Source organism: Melozone crissalis, unplaced genomic scaffold, assembly GCF_028551555.1.
Source record: "Melozone crissalis strain CALT ecotype California unplaced genomic scaffold, PUWL_Pcris_2 ptg000006l_1, whole genome shotgun sequence".
Lineage (NCBI taxonomy): Eukaryota > Metazoa > Chordata > Aves > Passeriformes > Passerellidae > Melozone > Melozone crissalis.
This window is the reverse complement of record NW_026535784.1, coordinates 49,186,891-49,205,268: the sequence shown is the minus strand read 5'-3', so window position 1 is coordinate 49,205,268 and position 18,378 is coordinate 49,186,891. Positions and strand designations below refer to the sequence as shown.

At 43.3% G+C, this 18,378-nt stretch overlaps 1 protein-coding gene across 17 annotated transcripts in view; it reads left to right on the top strand.

The window, feature by feature from the left end:
• ADGRL3 (adhesion G protein-coupled receptor L3) overlaps window positions 1-18,378 on the top strand; it is a 490,221-nt gene that overhangs the window by 404,841 nt on the left and 67,002 nt on the right. For 16 of the 17 annotated variants that reach the window (XM_054296033.1, XM_054296021.1, XM_054296027.1 and 13 more), the window contains 4 exons: window positions 9,191-9,374; window positions 10,186-10,308; window positions 12,463-12,671; window positions 13,363-13,539. In XM_054296033.1, coding sequence (XP_054152008.1) covers window positions 9,191-9,374; window positions 10,186-10,308; window positions 12,463-12,671; window positions 13,363-13,539 — 693 coding nt within the window. The remainder of the gene's footprint in view (window positions 1-9,190; window positions 9,375-10,185; window positions 10,309-12,462; window positions 12,672-13,362; window positions 13,540-18,378) is intronic. The other variant, XM_054296019.1, reaches the window with a different exon arrangement.

Genomic DNA, 18,378 nt, shown 5'->3' with positions numbered 1-18,378 from the left:
CTAGGAATGAAGGTGGGGTAGTAAAAAGCAAAAAAAAAAAAAAAAGGCTAGGTACTCACATAATGTAGTAAGTGAGGCTGTATTAAAACAGAAAACTTAAACATGGGGGAAAAGTTAGAGAATTTTGCTGATTTAGTAGCTGGAAACACAGGTTTTATTAAAGGCTCATACCACACCCATGTTTGCAGTCTCTTTATCATGTTCATGCATCTGATTGCAAAGTCTGGGCTCACCTGCTTGCTTCACTTGGATTTGTGGGCTGCAGCTCTGGGGCATCAGGAGGCCAATGAATTTCCCTGCAGTGCCAAAGCAGAGGCCTCTCCCCTGTGAAATTGCATGCTGCGTTTGGGATGAGGATCTTGGAAGACAAAAACTTCACAGGGTTCTCATTCTTTTGGTTTATTATATAAAGTCAGTATGAGTGGTTTTAAAGCCAGAGGCTGGTGAATACAACAGATAGTGTGAATGGCAGCTTTGTGGAAAGGGTGGAAGGAGGCAGCAGAGGGTTGCTTCTTGCAGCATCTTCCTCGTCTAATGCAGTTGGCTGCTCTTGGTTCCTGCCATCCTCTGAGCTGCCCTGTAAGTCAGCTTGCCCTCTTTTGTAGCTCTGCACTGGTCTGGATAGCAAATGGCAATGATGGAGGTGCCACCTGCCCCTTGGTAATTACAAGAGCTTCTGGGTGTCATCAGAGCCACACATGAAGCCAGTGCTGAGAGGATGGCAGGCTCCTGGTAGCAGACAGTGGCAGGAGGTTGCAGAGGTGTCCTTCTGGTTCTCCTGGAAGTTTTCTGAACACTTCTAGTTTGAAACATGTGCTGTTTGAATTGCTGCACTAAGCAAAATTTGAAAGGCTTTCCTCAGAGGATTCAAGGCATTAGGTTTAGACCTGAGCACAAGAGACTTTATTTTTTTTTTTCTTTGCTAACCTGGTAGTTCTCATCAGATAAAAGGTGCATCTGGGACTTAGCTGGTACTATTTAAAGTGGATTAATTCTGTTTGTCCTACTTCTCTCTTGCTTGCATGATTGGTCGCAGCTTCCATGAAGACTAAACGAAAGAAACTTGCAACTCTGAGAGGGAGCACAAATTGAATTATGCCATGTTTCCTTGTGTTCTTGTTGCCCCTCTGACAAGAAAGACTCTAACCTCCATTTGTATAAAAAAGAGGCAAATTAATGAAGGTTTTCAAGTTCCTTGTTTGGTCACTTAATTGGCTGTATGACAAAGAGCTCTGCAGTGTGTGTCAAACAACTCTGAGAGTTCTCTGATGATTTGTGCATTGCTTGACTCCTGATGCTATTCTGCACAGCCTGTCAGGCGAGGTATCGTTGTTAAAGTGGCTGGAATAAATTGGCTAGCAGTGAGCATACAATGTTGTATATTAACTATAGCTACAGGGAGTACTTTTAGCTGCTTTTTCAAGAGATCGAGATGTTTGCCGATCAGCATCAAAGTGCCTGAAACTTTCATTTAATATAATTAAAAGGACATCTGAAAGAAGTGTGACTCGCAGTGAGGTTCAGTGGTTTGGTAGTCCTTTGTTAAAACTCTGTGAACTTAATATACTTCACAGCTTGAGAAACCTGCACTTGATTTGTGTCAGCAAGAGTGAAACTAGAAATCCTCACCCTGCATGTTTCTGCTGCAGTGAGCCTGTTGTTAAGGGAGAGGAGGATCAAAGCAGCAGCCTTGAGTTTGTGACCAGACTCCAAAATTCATCGCATAAATGTTAAAAAGGAAGGTGACCCCATGTTCGTCCACCTACAACTCAGCTACAGCTATGGTTAGGTTCTCACATGGCAAAACTGAGAAAAAAAAAATCTAGTGTTTTCTATGTTGCTCTGTGCTTACTCTCTGCTTGAGTCTGAGTCACTCCTGGTATCTGGTGTCCCTGGTAAAAAGTCTGAATGTAAATTGGCACAGGGAGCAGCGGGAGATGTCCCTTTGATTTGAACCGCTGGAGGAAAGGATGAGCCTCACAGACTCCCCAGGAGTTTTCTTGAAGGCTCTGGATATCCTGTCAGAGGCACTTTCCTTTCTTGCAACAGCCTTGCTTGCTTCCCTAGTGTAATTACTCTAGCAGTTGCCTGTATGGTTTCAAATCCCAAACAGTAGGGCAGCAAATACAGATGATTCATAAATGCAGTTCTCAGCTTATTCTGCGGGGAAGATCTCATTAGATGAAATAGATCGTATGTTATTTCCTTCTTCCCAATCAATTCCTTTTATGTCAGTTCTACGGATGCCTTCTGACCTTAAAATATTCTTCCTCGTATAGTAAGTAAAGCAAAACCATAACCTGTAATTTGTAACCTTGTTCTCTTTCTCATATTGCCTATTATTTTTTGCATGCTCCCATTAGGAGATTATTGGTAGTTCAAGGCCAAGATTGCAAACCTTGCATACCTAGTAATAGACCATTAATTCCATAGTTAAGCATTTTGTAGATGGCCTAATTTTAATAAAGGTCAGTGCCTTTCTTCTCACTACAGTGAGTTCTCAGCACTGCTGGAATTCAGGCCATTTCTGAGTCAGTACAGTTACTGTAGCCACAGCATAAACATTTTCTGTGTAGTTGAAGAGAGAGTGTTGCATGCTCTCTCTTGGGAGCCTTTGTTCACAATCTGTGGAGCAATTTTAGAAATTCCTCTGCATGGTCATGGGAAGTTCTCTTCTTGCCTTTGCCATGAGCTGCAATGGCTTTGTCTCAGTTCACCAAAACTGATATCATCTGCTGCCAATCACCAATCTGGTGCCAGATGTAGGCTAGTGCTTCTGGCTTAGCTTTGAAGACAGAAGCAAAGATTAGCAGTAGATATTCTAATGATTTATTTATTTTCAAGCACTCACTGTGGCTGAGCTCCTTTCAGTCTAAATATGTGTGTCCATTCCACTGAATGTTACAACAGTTTTGTGATGACAGTGTTGGTTTTTAAAAAACATTAGACAGTGGCTGGGCTTCCCTGTAAGAAATTGTCTCCATTGTGCTTACTGATGCTTTGACCAGAGACAAATTTTGATTTTGAATTAAAAGAATAAATGTCAAGGAAAAAAATCATCCAAGAGTGAAGAGCCTTGTCAAACAGATTTGAAGGCACTTTTCAGCTAAGAAGTAGGATTTAAAGCCATCATGTAGCCAAATGACATTTTCCTTATTTAGGAAGCTTGAAAAAGTGACATGTGGATCTCTTTTTGTCCTGAAGTCCCACACAGGGGATGAGTGTAATCATTTGATTGATTAACCCTGTGTAGTGGGATTGAGGTGCTGTTCATTTGCCACTCCAAAAAGACATGTCATTTCCTCAATTGGTCCCTCTCAATGCAATAACCTTTCCAGAAGTATTTGTGTTCCCACATCCATACTTTGATGCTGGTCCCCTCCTCCTACTGTACCAGGTACATTCAGAGGTAAAGGGAGTTTCTCTTGTACTGGTGCTTTTTCTGGCCAGAGGCAAGAATCAGACAACTTCCAGCAGAACTTGCTGGCAGAATTTGTGGTCAATGGCATTGATTGTGCCTTTAACTCAATTAGTTTGGAGGCTTGCAAATATTGATAGCTTGAGGAAAGGGTTTGTTTTAGCACTGGGTGTTTAATACGAATACAGAGCAAAACCAGCTATTCTTGAGCAAGGAGACAAGTAAGCTTTTTTCAAGTACCACTGCTTTCCAGTCAGGAAAAAGGAAAAAAGAGCATAACGTTGTGATCATTGTACCATATCAACATTTCAGTGCATCTGCTCTCTGATGGGTTTTTCATTTTCACTGTGAAGTGTGGGCCTGAAAGGAGTTTTGTGCTTTTCTTCTCTGCTGATTTGCCACAAAACCTCAAGCTGTTATAAAAAGTGGGTGAGTTACGTGTTTGCATTTTTCAGATAAAGACAACGCATTTGTTTTGGAGCTCTGTGGGGAGACCTCAGGCAGGACCAGAAACTCAGGCCTTAAGCATGGCCTGAGGCTGTGCCTGTGTGATTGCACTCTGCAGGTTGAGCACTGCTGTTTTCAGGAAGAGTGAACAAATCTCTTTATATGAATCTGTGCTGGCAAACACCTTTGGCACAGGGGTACCAAAGCACTGCTTGCTTCATGCACCAGCCACGATTTTAGCCTGCCTATGCAAAGCCACGTGGCTGCAGCTCCTTATATCCTAATTTTTGAAAGTGTGCTGCATGAGATATTCCTGTGAGATCAAGGAAGCGTCAGCAGTATGAGGCAGGGCTTTACAGGTTATAAAATCCAGATGTTTTAATTAGTGATGTTATTGCAAAAGTGGTACTTTATTGCCCTGTGCCACTGTCTTATTCTCCCAAAGCTGCTATAGGAGGTAAGTCCTTGATGTAAGTTTCATGCTAAATAAAGTGTGTTCAGTCTCTTCTTAAGGAGATGCTCCTTTATAAGGAAGGACAAACTGCATATTTGAAAACTACTCACCAGAAGGATTCAACCAATATTCCCTATAGGACCTGCTGGTATTCACTTGCCATAAAGCAGTATTTTCTCCAGCTGTAGGTTTGTTGAGATTTTTGATCTTCCATCAGCTGCTCAGCAAAAGGCCAAAATGAACAAAAAAGATTTAAAGAGATCCTAACTCTAGGAAAGTTGCTGGTTTTCTAAGGTTAGGGCTGCTGTACTTAAGCACCATGGCACATTGCAGTCTAGTGCTAAATTTGGCAATGATCTGAGTACCTCTAACATCTCTGAGTGATTTTCAGTGTTGAGTCCCAGTTAAAGAGAGATTTTACATTGCAAAATTCTTTTTAATCAAAAAGTGGTGTCTTGGATGTTGGTACAGTGAGAGAAAATTAAACAGATATGGTATCATTGGATATATACAGGGTTCAAACCTCCTAGGTTTTAACTGTGTGCCACATAGCCAGGTACGAAGAGAAGAGAAGAGAAGAATAAATGAACAAGCAAAATTCAGTTTAATGAAATGTAGCAGCTGTCACAAAGGAAATCAATGGGAATACGTACAACTGGCCTTTTAGTAATGCATAATTACTGTAAGGCTTCTAATTAATTTCCTTTTTACAATGCATCTTTTAATACCAATTTGTAAGTGTCTAAGAAGGAAGGTTTACATTTTGATTCTTCTTTGTAACCTCAGGATAGAACAAGAAATCACGAGCACATGCCCTTATTTGGGAAAAACCTCTGTCTGCAATTTATTAACATTTATTTGCATTGAACATACAGTCTGTGGTTCTATATAAGCACATAATGAAAGGCATCACCATCACGAGATTTGTCTTTTGTGCTCAGCAGGGTCTTGCTCTTCTCTTGATGTCCAGTTGCAGTCACTGCTGGGGACATGAAAGGTCCACTGTGTCTAAAATTCAGTGACCCAGGATGGTTGCTCTTTACAGGCTGGTAATTAGAGGGTTTGGCTTTGCATGTATAGATACCCTGACATCACAGAGAGCATAAAGCTGTGCTGTGTATCTAAGCACAGAAAGACAGAAAGTCTGCCCTCTTGGCTCCCTTCTGCCATGCTCTTCTTCCCTCATTTGATCTTAGCCTACAAACAAGTGAGCTGTGCTTTATGAAAGCTTTCTCTTGATCTAATTTGAGTTACTTTTGTCCTTCTCCTGGTGCATCTGTGTGCTTGTGCTGTCTACTCTTTAAGTCCAAGTAATCACAGCATTGGTTTGGTGCCTTGCTGTGTGTGGTGTTGAGGTATGTTTGAGCTCCAAGCCCCACATTTTTATTTTGCAAGAAGCTCAGATGAGTTGCATTTGGAAGAGGGATGAGGCAGAGGAAGAAAAGAAAACCACAAGAGATGTACTTCTTTAGCTTGGGAAGCAAGGACAGGGTCTTCAATGGAGGTCATGCAGCATTCTGTAACAGATGTTTGGTTCTTTATGGATGGGTTTGATCTCATGTGGTTTTGGGTGAAATGGGGATAATCCTTGGGGTAGTTTCTTCTACTTTCAATGGGGAAAGAGAAACTGGAAAGTATCTGGGTTCCCTACTTGGCTGCACATTAAATGCTAGAAGTGGGGTGAGATGAAACTAGGTCAGAACTTTCCCTCTGAAGGTCCCACCTTTATCAGGATCCCCAGGGGTCTCAGGTAAAACCTATCAAGCCATCAGCTCCCAAGCACTCCTATCCCATGCCTTCTGCATTTTGAAGGTTCTCTCTCAGGGCTAAACCTCCTCCAGCTGGTCACTGAGAGGTTTTCCTGGAAGTTTGGCACAGCTGTTTCTTCTATGCTGGAGCTTCATCAGACCACAGAGTCAATGGACCAGGTGCCAAGCCCTCATAAATCACAAAGGCCCAGCTTAAATGTAAAGACACAGGCCTATCCTTGTCATGTGTGCCTACTTTCCCACAACTCCCACTCCCCTGCCCAACTTTTCCCAGTTGGCATCTCTGTCTCACAAGGCACTGTTGCTATAACAGCTGTTTTGTTTCATTTAAACACCTACCTCAGCTCCTGTCCAAAATGCAAACATTTCATTAGCACCTCATCTCCTTGGCTTCAGCCCACAGCACTCGGCCATAATGAAGTGCTGCACTCAGAAATATAATGTGGGAAACACTTGATTAATGCACTGAGACAGGTGAGGGGAATAACCCTCTAGGAAAAGCTGGGGACTAAATTAATCTCGGATGTAATGCCAGCAACGACAGTCTACCAGCTTTGCTCAGATGCATGGCAAGGATGTGACCCAAAGTCCTTGGAAATCTTCCTGGAGCTTTTGTGTTTGACCCCAGACCCAAAGTGATGTGAAGTGGCTGGTTTCAGGTTATCACTTCCAGAGGAATGGATACTCAGCATTGTGTGGGGAGTGCACATGGTGCAGGAAGCAGCACATTAGGCTTAATTGGTATTCTCTCTCAAACTTGCATGCACACATATGTGCACATGTAAAACAAAAAAAAAACTAATGCATTAGATAAAATAGTTTTTTCTGAGGTAAGGTCTTTGCAGCAGATGTTTCACTGTAATGCAAATATTTCAGCATCTGTTTCATATTCTGATGAATAGACATTACCTTTCTGTCCAGAGCCAGGAGCTGGATCTGCTGCAAAGACATTTTCCACCATTCAGATATTGATAAAAGTATGCAGGATGTTGTTTTAGCAGAGAATTTAAGACAATGGTAGGAGCTGAGCTAAATGGAGGTAAGGCAAATTGTGTGATAACATTGAAAGGGGAGAAAAATCCTCATTTTCTGCTTTCCAGAAATAAAAGGTCTTTACACCATGTTGTGTAGAAGCTGCACCACAAAATAATCAAGCTTTTTGCTCACTGGGAAAAAACACCACCTTTTTTTTGCCTGTGAAGAGATAAGCTACCATAATATACTACAGAATTTTATTAAGAGCTGCAGAGATCAGGCTTCCAAACTCTAAAACACAGAAAAATATCGGATTTAAATGATATGGATTTTTCTATTTCTTCTTGACTACTCATTTTAACCTGCTTGTTGTAAGTGCATGGCAAATGTGTTAAGATAATTCTTAGACTATTCAGGAAAATCAGTTTAATAATCAGTTAAAAAATTGCTTTATGCTTATCAAGTTCCACTTAAGACCAAATGAGTGTGTTGTTCTGTTTATGGTATAGGAGAGGTTTGGCATAAGAACAAATGAGTTAATTGACCATGAATAAATGTAACTGTGAAAGTAGGAGCTTTGTGCTGTCAGAGGAGCCCAATTATGGTGCAGTCTCCCAACAGGAAACCTGATGGTGTGAGAAACCTTCCATACTCAAAGAAGGTATCTTTGCTGGGATTAAAAGCACCAACAGTGGCAGTTCTAGCTGCCTTTTTTCTCCTCGAACCTTGCTGTAATTGAAATGCTTGTTAAGGTCATGTGGATATAGCAATAAATTCTAGTTTGATGTGATCATATCCTCCTGTTGCTCATTTGCACCTGACCATGACTGGTGAGTGAGTCAGGATTCTCTGTGCCACGTGTTGCCATTGTAGCCCTCCTCCTGAGGGCTCTGCTGGAGAAGGGTCTGTGCCACAGCTTCTTTCCACCCCTGGGGTTTAGCAACAGTATCAGGAATAAATAATGAAGTATTCCCATGACAGTGAGCCCATGGGGCACACTTTAGGCTTGGAAAATGTTAAAGTCCCATGGGACTGTCATCAGCTTGCAGAGCAGAGGTGTGGGTTTGATGACTATGTGCTCAGCATAAAGAAAATCATTACAAACAGCAGTTTCATCTTGAATGGGAGGTTGGTTTCTGCAGTCAGTGTTAGCTGGCCATGGAGGTGTTTCTCTGTGGGGTAGGCTTGCCTGGTGACTAGACCCTAACCAGCTGAAGAAAGCATGATCAAACTAGCTTATTTTTTATCCTTTTCCTCTGCACAATCATTTCTATCAACTGGTACAGCTGGTCTCATTAAAAAATGTTCACTGAAAAGGGGTTGAGTCAGCTCTGGTTAGTAAGGAAGCAGAGGACTTAGGTGGAGAAAAGCCTTCAGTTTGGGTAAATTCTACTGCAGTAATTTTGCATTCATGAGACCAGTGCAGTTTTGTGTGATCCTGTGTGTGCATCCAGATTAACCTGTGGGAATTTATCCATGGGAGAGCTCTTTGTGTGGCAGCCCAGGGCAGAAGGTGCACTGTAGGAGGGACTGAAGCAGTTTCCGCAGGGCTGGCTCCTTCCTGAATGCAGAGATTTGAGATGTAGGGTCTTATCTAAATCTCTACGGGCACCTGCTGCTGCTGCTCTGTATGAAGTGGTGTAACTCAGCTATCTCTGTGTCTTCATCGCTGCCTGCCAGAGGTTATGTGCTGGGAAATATTTGAGGGAGTGTAGCCTTTGCAGATACCAAACACCTTCCTTGCATGCCCCAGCCCTGCTCTTGAGTTCTGGTGCTGCAGTTGGGTTTTTCCTGCATGTTTCCTTAACCATCATCTTCTTCATACCCCTCCTTCCCCACCTGCCCTAATTCCTCCTTTTTCCAAGCCCGGAGCTGATGGTTATGGAAGCAGAAAAGCACCATTCCCAGCCTGCATTTATAATAATATCAGTATTTCCTCCCTGTCCCATCTGATGGTATAAAAGTTGTCCTGCTCCATTGCAGGCTTCCCTGATGGGTGGGGGAAGGAGATGCTGTCATCCCCCTATAAGCTGATGTGTGTGGAGGCTGGGACTGAGCATATGTCAGAGGTCTGTGGTGCTTTGGGTTTGCTGGAGCCCTTTCTCACTCCATCCCCCCACCTTGCAGGCCATGGTGGAGACGGTGAACAACCTCCTGCAGCCTCAGGCTCTGAACGCGTGGAGGGACCTGAACGCGAGCGAGCAGCAGCGCGCGGCCACCAAGCTGCTGGACACAGTGGAGGACAGCGCCTTCGTGCTGGCTGACAACCTGCTGAAGACGGACATCGTCCGGGAGAACACTGACAACATCCGTAAGGGGCAGATCCCATCAGTACCGGGAGCAGCCAATGGAAGAGTAAAGGCTGTGAAGCCCGGCTTTGGTTGGGTCCCTAGATTAATTGGAGAGCGATTCGTTAGATATGTCTTGGGCCTTTGTCTGAAGGACTTCAAAGTCTTTCCAAAAGAGCCTAAAGGAGTAAGGCAGCTCTCTACCCTTGAAATCCCATGGAAAATGAGCGTCTGACCTGTCTTTATTACTGCCGGCTTTGAGGGTATAATCTGTGCTAGAGCAACGAGAGCAGAGCTTCACAGGGAGATTGTTCATTGTAAGGCAATTGTATTTCATTTCATACAAATTTGTGTCTTTATTCAGCTGATTGTTGATTTTAATTAAAAAACAAGCATGATGGAAAGCACCAGCACTCCCACTGTGCATATGTAAAATGAGAACAACTCTTCTTTCTATTTCCATGAATACAGATCCTGAGCACTGATAACATTTACAGAAAGTACCAATCGCCAGTGGCAAAGAACTAGTATTCTCAGATTTTCATTTTAACCGTTGTCCTTAATATCCTGAGGTTCTTGTTTACAAGAACCGGTTGTCTTTTGTCTTCCACAGAGAGTAGAATTTATTTGCGCGCTTTTTTTTTTTTTAATTAAATTTAAAACTTCTTCAGGGCAAAGATTTAAAAGAAATAGGAGCATTCTAGCATGCAGCATTGTAAGTTAATGCCCCTCCTCTCAGTTGGTCTGGAACACCGTTTTGTAGCTTTGAAATACTGTGTTGAAGATCATTTCGGCAGAGATTTTTTTCTTAGTGTCTGTCTCTCCTGCACACAGAGCTGGAAGTTGCGAGACTGAGCACAGATGGGAATCTGGAGGATCTGAAGTTTCCCCAGAACATGGGCCATGGAAGCGCCATTCAGCTGTCAGCAAATACCTTGAAGCAGAATGGTCGAAATGGTAGGTCTGGCACCTCAGGCCACTCCAGCCTCATGAGGCAGCCATGCCTTTAGGCATTGTTTTGTGTTTAACCATTATAAGTAAAGTATTAATTGTTGTGTTGATATTTAAATTAACAGTGGTGTCATTTGCTCATGTCCTTGACTGCAAGCTACATTGGCTGACTGGGAATGTATTCTATTGATAAGTGATTCACAGCCTTCAAAAGTGTTTTGTGATGGTAAAAATGCATCAGATCCTCAAATTAGGGAGCTTCTAGGGCACAGTGCTGAATCCAGAGAAGTGCTTTTAAGTGCTGATTTCTGCAGTAGGAGGCTTCAGATGGGATAAGAGGCTCATTTGAGTAAACTGCTTCACAGCAGGGCACCATACAAATGTCTGAAAAAGTACAGGGAAGAAACAATGGTAGGAAATATTAATAATGAGCCAACATGGCAGAAAAGGTTGATTAACTGTTATGAGTCTAAATCTTTAGTGGCTTTCTGTATCCTATGAACCTCCTGGTGCAGCATAAATTTTAGATGATGTTATATGTGAACAGTCTTGATCCTGCCAAGCCATTTATTTCCAGATCAGGAGTTTGAGCAGACACGTTTGTTGATCTCTACGGCCTCAGTGCAGACCAGCCTTAAACTCATAGGCTTCTATTGGTGGGCCCAACATAGTCCTGTTTCTGAGTTCCTTTAAAATGTAATCTGTGTGCAGGGGACAACACTCATATACAGGTTTTGGTCACTGCAGGCAAAACATAGAATCATAGAATGGCTTGGGTTGGAAGAGACCTTTAAGATCATCTGGTTCCAACCCCCTTGCCATGAGCAGAGACACTTTCCACTAGATTAAGTTGCTCAAGCCCCATCCAACCTGGCCTTGAGCACTTCCAGGCATGGGGCATTCCGAGCCTCTCTGGGCAATCTGTGCCAGTGCTTAACCTTCCTCTGTGTAAAGCAAAAAACCATGGAATGATAGGGCAGCATTACAACCAGACCAGATGTGTTAAAATGTCTAACCATAAAAATTTTAGACAAAGTTCAGTCTGATGGTTCAGACACAAAGTCTTGCCATTGTCTTGCTTGCACATAGGAGTGGAGGAGAAGTACCTCTTTTAGAGGCAGTTTAAAACTCAAGATGTGTAGCAAAACTCCAACAGGGCAGGACTTTGCTATTTGTTGTCAACAATGAAAGGAAAGTTTTGTATTTCGAGACACAGTATCACTGGAGTTCTGTTCAAAGCAGAACCCCATCAATTTTCACCAGCTTGACACGTGCCCAGAGGTCACCAAAGAGCTACAAATGGAATTATCATAAAAGGATTTAGGCTGGGAGGAACCTTTGGAGTCATCAGTGTCTCACCTTCCTCAGATGCTGTGGTGATTCATATAGAAACAAAAACATACCTCTCCACAACTAATACATATGAAGGTGAACTAATCACATTCTGTTCTTATTTATAGGCTGTGAAATAATGTGCAAAACAGAAGGCAAACTGGATGGTTTCAGTTAAAAGCAGTTGGCTGGTAGACTCAGATTTCTGCAGGCTCTCTAATGGTTTTTTTCTGATTATCTGATTGCCAAATTAAGAGAATAGATATATTTTTAAATGAAATGTCTGAAATTTTGTTTTACCTGTCAAATGAGATTGGAATTCTGTTGGAATGGTTTTGATTTATTCTTCCAGATTTGTCCCTACATTTTCCTGAGATAGTCTTAATTTATTACCAGACTAAATTATAGTTTTATACTGCATCTATGCAACATATTAGCTTGAAACATGTTTCCCAGGTATATCCAGGAGAATAAAGTGATGTCAGGTGGGAAATGGACCACCTGGCCTCTTTTTTTCTGAAGCCAGTTACACCTCCTGATGCCAAAAATAAGCCCACCTTCCCTGTCTGTCTTCCGCTCATCTGTTTGCTTATAAAAGTTTCTTCTGGAAGAAGGAGCTCTGCTCTTCTTATCCAAGGACTGCTTGCTGCACCTCTTGGTGCTCACTGGAATTGGCAAGAGATGAGTTTTCATATGCCACATCCTGGTCCTTTCACATTTTCTCAGTGCAGTTTTGAAGTTGGTTAAGAGAAAAGATTTGCAATCTGAAAAACAAAAAGCCACCCCAGTGACTCAACCTGGCTGTCTAACCTCTTACCTCTCTTCTAGGTGAGATCAGGGTGGCTTTTGTGCTGTACAACAACCTGGGCACTTATCTCTCCACGGAGAATGCCAGCATGAAGTTGGGAACAGAAGCGATGTCGACCAATCACTCTGTCATTGTCAACTCCCCTGTCATCACGGCAGCAATAAATAAGGAGTTCAGCAATAAGGTTTACCTGGCTGATCCTGTGGTGTTTACTGTCAAGCACATCAAGGTGTGTGAGTTCAGAAAGCACTTCTCTTTTTTTTTTTTTTTTTTTTTTTGGTTTCTGAAATGAAATGATGCAAAAGTTGGCTGCTGTGAGGCCCCCAGCAGTCCTTGATTAGATTTTGAATTATACTTTTGTTCCTTTGCACTTTGTGTTATTTATGGAGAAGGTGTCTCTTACATTGCATTAATAGAAGTAAAGAAAGTGTCTCCTTTGAGCTGATGTCCATTGCTCGGTTGCTGACACACATCATTCTGTAATTAAAAACTACCAATAAATTAGAATAGACCATAATGTTATTTTATCATGGTGGCAGAGGATGTTAGAGGGAAGCAGAATTACAGTGAAAGAGGACAGCTAGTCCTCCTGCTAGCCAAGCTCGGTCGTTGCAAAAGTTGATTGCTTAAAGCAATTAATTTCTCTGCTCTGCAATGCAAATGAAGCAGTCTGGTTTTGAAGAGCTGGATTTAGTCAATGTCTGAAATTAGTCAAGAACAAAGAAGTAAGTTTGCATTAGCAAAGAGTGAAGCAACAATTTAACTTTCTCTGGTATTGGCAAGTAATACTTGACGTATAAACCACTGCTAATTGTTTATCTAAAATTAAAGGGTGAGAGTTACAAAGAGCCTCAGTAGGGCATTTAAAAATCTCTGAGAGCCTATCATTGTTACTGCATTTATTAATTTCTTCCCTGCAGCAGTCAGAAGAAAATTTTAACCCAAACTGTTCATTCTGGAGCTACACAAAGCGTACAATGACAGGGTATTGGTCCACCCAGGGCTGTCGCCTCCTGACAACTAACAAGACACACACCACGTGCTCCTGCAACCACCTCACCAACTTTGCAGTCCTGATGGCACATGTGGAAGTTAAGGTAGGCATTGCAGATTCCCAGGCTGCCTATGCACTGGGCAGGAAAAGTGGTCAATGTGTGGCACCATTTTGTTACTACTAATGGAGCTGAGCAGGGAAGTTGCTGTGTGACAGTAACTCTGAAAGTAGAAACCATCTGGTGTAAGTCTTCTTTCTGCTCTGTGGTGAAACAGGAAATAGTCACACCAATGCAAAGCCTGTCTTGCACTCTTGGCATGGGCAGCTCTGAGCTGGGGATAGTGAGTGAGCAGGTTTAGCTGTTGCTATGTCCTTTGCTAACTAGTACAGAACATCTCCTGGCTGGGTTCTTTCTCATAGGGTCCTCCCTGTGTCACCAGGGAGTAGCAATGTGGGAGACAGAAGTGTGCAGTCCGTCTCATGAGGTGCAAGGTTGGGTGTCCTGCTGGTGGCAGCTGCAAATACACTGCCACAGGTGTTTGTGTGAGGTGCATGTGTGGAGCCAACAGTGTTTTCCTCCTTCCAGCTGAGGGGAAAATACATTGTCTGCATCTCACTGTGTGACAGAGAGATGCAGAGTGTGACAGATGAGAGGGAAGCCTCTGATACCATCCTGTATAGACTGGGCATCTACTTGAGGCCAGTACATGACTAGCTGGTTCCCTTGCGTGCATTTATGTCTATGGTGTAAATCTGCTTTTCACATGACTAACCCCACTGAAGCTAAAGAAATTAATCCTGGAGGTAGATGTTCCTTGTGGTAGCAGTGGTTTTGGGACCAAAGCACACATTTGGGATTTTACTCAAGAACAGGAGAATGATTGAGATGATCCTCCATTTCCTGAGCTGCCTTGGCTGTCTTTGGTTGAGAACAGTTTAAACTGCTGGAGAAAGAAGAGAAGGCCCTGATGCCCATAAGATTTTGACGTAGTCATTTTCTTTATTGTGGTGTCTCCATTTCATGTACCTGGCACAGTAGCAAAATCCACAGCTCTGAGCTAGATTTGGAACTGGCATCTTCCATGAAGGCAGAACTTTTCAGATTCATTTCCATAACCAGCATAACCACAAAAGCTATTATGGCTTTAAAGCTTCTTTTTCTCAAGTAGTCTTCCACTGTCACTACTTTGTGTATTTCTGTTCCACTTAATAATCTGAAGAGGAATGTGAAGAGGTGCAATAAAATATGTATTAAATAATCATTATATATGACAAAAGTTCTGCAAAACAAGAAATGGGAGCCTGGGGGCACATTTCACACAACAGCTGGGTCCAGCTGAGATGGGCAGGATATATCTGTTGCTCCTGCAAGTTGTGGTAACCACTTCATTCTGCTGGAGTCAGTCCTAGTCCAGGAAATATGCCATTAAATGTTTGTGCCATTGTCTTGGGAGATGCCTGAAGAAAAGGCCTATTCAGAGCACGTATTTACAGCTTAACGGCATTCTGCAGTCCTGGGTCTGGTTTTGTCAATTCCCTACAACTGCTTGAATTTTCATAAGAAATGTGTGTTTGGCTCGTTATCACCCACCTGGAATTAACAGATATGCCTGAGTCACTGAAGTCAGGGGTTGCAGCTGGGAAGTGCCGACAGTGATCCACTCCACTGGTGTGAATGGGGGCGATCCCTGCTGCGTGGTGCAGATACAGCCCAGTGCTCAACAAGCCTCCTCTCAGACTGCAAATGGGTCAGCCTTGTCTGCACTTCCATCCAAACCTCGTGAGACAAGCAGAGCTGCTGTTATCTCAGCTTGCAGGAAAAGTATGTAAGACCCTTCCTCGCCCATGTTCATCCTGCAGGTTGGAAAGAGCTGCAGCTGGAAGATTCCCGAGTGCCAAGCCAGTGTGCTGTTAGCTAGTGGCTGTTCCTGGGTGTTAACAACTGCCCTCAAGACTTTCAGGTCATGTTTTATCATTTGGCTGCAGCCAAAGTACCATTGCTGTAGGAGCCAAATTGGCTCCACTCTGTTGACTCCGATACAAGCGGACAGCTTCCTGGCATGTCCACCTCAGTGATCATCCTGGCCTGAGGGCAAAGGCAGGGCAGGGCTTCCTCCCACATAACACAGGCACATATTTCAGATATAAATATGCAGACATTTGCAACTTGTCCTGCCAGCTGCTTGTCACCTTGCTCTTCCTGGTGGCACGGTCTCGCTCCATGGTGGAGGTGACCATGTGGCTCTTGGCACAGAAGGTGGCTTATGTGACATCGCTTATGCCATTGTAATGAGTTGATTTTAAAGTCTTGGCAGCACAATATCTTCTAGTTTGGAATAGTGGAGGTTTAAAAACATGGGGGTTGTTGTCATTCATTGACTCATGCTCACTCCTCATAGATATGCTTTTGAGCCATTTTTTAATCTTGTGGCTGGTTCAGAAAGGCATTCCTCAGTCATTCCATGACCTGTTAGTCTTCTTGGAGGTGGAATGATCCTTGGGGAAATGACGTAGTATGTTTCTGCAAGTCCTCTTAGACCAGTGTTCTGGCAATGACCAGATCTCTCACAATAATTAATAATATTCTGGGAGTTTTGCAACAGAAACAGTTTTCTCCCATGATTGAGATTTGTAGTTTCCTGACTTCAGTTGTTTGAATTTTTGGATCCATAGGGAACATCCTTTGCCTTAAAGAGTATCCACAGCACCCTGCCTAATGAGACTGAAAACTGGGCATCATGGGGAGCAGACATCATAGTCCTGCTAATCAAAAACCAGCACCAGTCTGACAAGTGTCACATCTGCTTGTGAATGATGTCCCTGCCTGGTAACATGGCACAAGAGCCTGTTCTCCAGAGGGGTCTCGGTGGCCGCTCTGGGAGTTCTGGGCTGAGGTGTAATTATTAGCAGAGTGTGTGTGGCAAGGTGGAGCTGCAAGGTAGCGTGGCTGAGGAGAGGTGATTGATGGCCATCTGGCTCTGCAGGGTGAAAAAGCAATATGTCTTTGTGCAGAGGGACAGAAAATGCCACCAGCTGACCATGGTGGCAGGGATTTATTGGTGTGCTTGAAGAGTAGGAGTTGCTGGAATCAATTCTGGTCTGACTAGGACAGCAGCTGATTAAGAGGAGAATTTAATTTGAAGATGCGTTCTGCCTGTTAAAATAAGTTGGGCTCAGAGTTTCTTATTTGCCCACTGGAGTAAAATAACAGCATCCAAGACCAAGAGCTGGCTGTGTACACAAGCAGGATGCATAACTTCTGGGAAGAGCAGTGGACCCTCACCTGCAGGTCCCCCTCCAGCCACTGAAAAAAAAATGTGGTGGCTCCCATGCTGTGGAACAAATCCCATCGTTAAATAAGCCATCCTACCTATGTAATTGCTGTAGAATTATTCAAAATTTACAAGTTGTTTTTCATAAGCTTGTGCTTTGCATCATACTAATTATAGCAGATGCATCTTAAATGTATCATGGGAAAATTATGCAGCCAGAAAACAAGTTCAGAGCTGGTGGGAAAATGCAATTAAAAAAACCACCCAAACCAGAATAAGCAAAGGTACCCCCAGGGTAGATAAATGTTGCTTATCAGTATGTAGTGAGTGCCAGATCTTACTCTTCTTTTTTAAATACAAATAGAAAGGAGGAAAAAAAAGAAAGGTGTTTTACTGTTGCAATTCATAGGAAAGTTTCAGGTGTTTTTCTTTACCACAAAAAGGTTACACTGTGCTAATTATTTTGGGAGTGGAAGCATAAAGCAAGCTGAGGAGAGAAAGGAATAGAAATATATGAAGTCTGAGTGAAATGTAGCAGTCCATTGCCTAAAGCAGTAGAGGAGCAGGCTGGAGTTATTGCAGGCTGATCCTGTGTTCTGAACTTCATGTAGCTCACACTGGCAAGTGCTAAGCCTTGATTTGTGTCTTGCTGCACCCTTCCTTTCTGGCCAAGAGCAGGGTGAATGTGAGGACCAAAGCAAAGGTAGTGGTCGTGCTGTGGTGGAACCACATCCCAGCTCTCCCTTGGCACTGGGCTGAGTAGGACCATCAGTGTGACAGCAGAAGCTGATGACACTGTGACCAGGCTTTTTCCAGAAACTCACATTTCTGGCAGCTTGGCTGGGTGGATGTCTACACCATGTTTGGCACAATTTCTGTAGCTCATTTCTTGGGTTGGGATGCCATGTGAGTAATCAGAGCTGCCTAAATCCAGCCATCATGGGAGAGCAGCATGATGGATGCAATTATTATTCCTAAGCCTCACCTCCTCTCCACAACTGAATCTGACCTTAGCTGGCTCTCAGTTGCAGTGGGGTTGGTGAGTACAGGGGAAATAGTGGGCTCTTGCCACGTGTTGTGTCTGCAGTAGTGTCTGTGACACTTGGTGAGGTGAGGTCTGTACCCATTTCTCTATGCATACCTGTCCCCATACAGCTGTGTTCTGGTCACAGAGGTTTCTAGGACTTAGAATGGCTGCTGCTTCTGGCAGTTGCTGAAAGGCTGTTCCATTTTTGGGGAGAAGTTGTAGGAAAGAGTTCTGTTAGCAGGGCTTCACCTTCCTGAGGAGGGTAGAAGAGGAAGAAACTCATCTGTGTTGCCCATGTAGAATATGAAGGCAGCTTCATGGACTAAGGCAAAGAGAGAAAAGATGACTAAATGACTCTGCAGGAATGCTCAGGGATCTGAGCCTTGTTGTGAATAGCCAAAGTCAGAAGACATTAATATTGCACAGAGGCTTCAGGTGGAAATTTTGCTCTCTTTATTCCTGGGTTAGGACCTGATGGTGCCAAGGATCACATCACGTTTGCAGAGCGCGGAGGGAATGTGCATCAGGTCCATGGGGGCTGTATTCACTGTGGAGCACAGCTGCCTACCTCCCTGGGTGCATCCTTGGGGAAGATGGAGAGGATGGGTGCTAAAGCAAAGGGATCCCCTCAGCTCATCTCTTG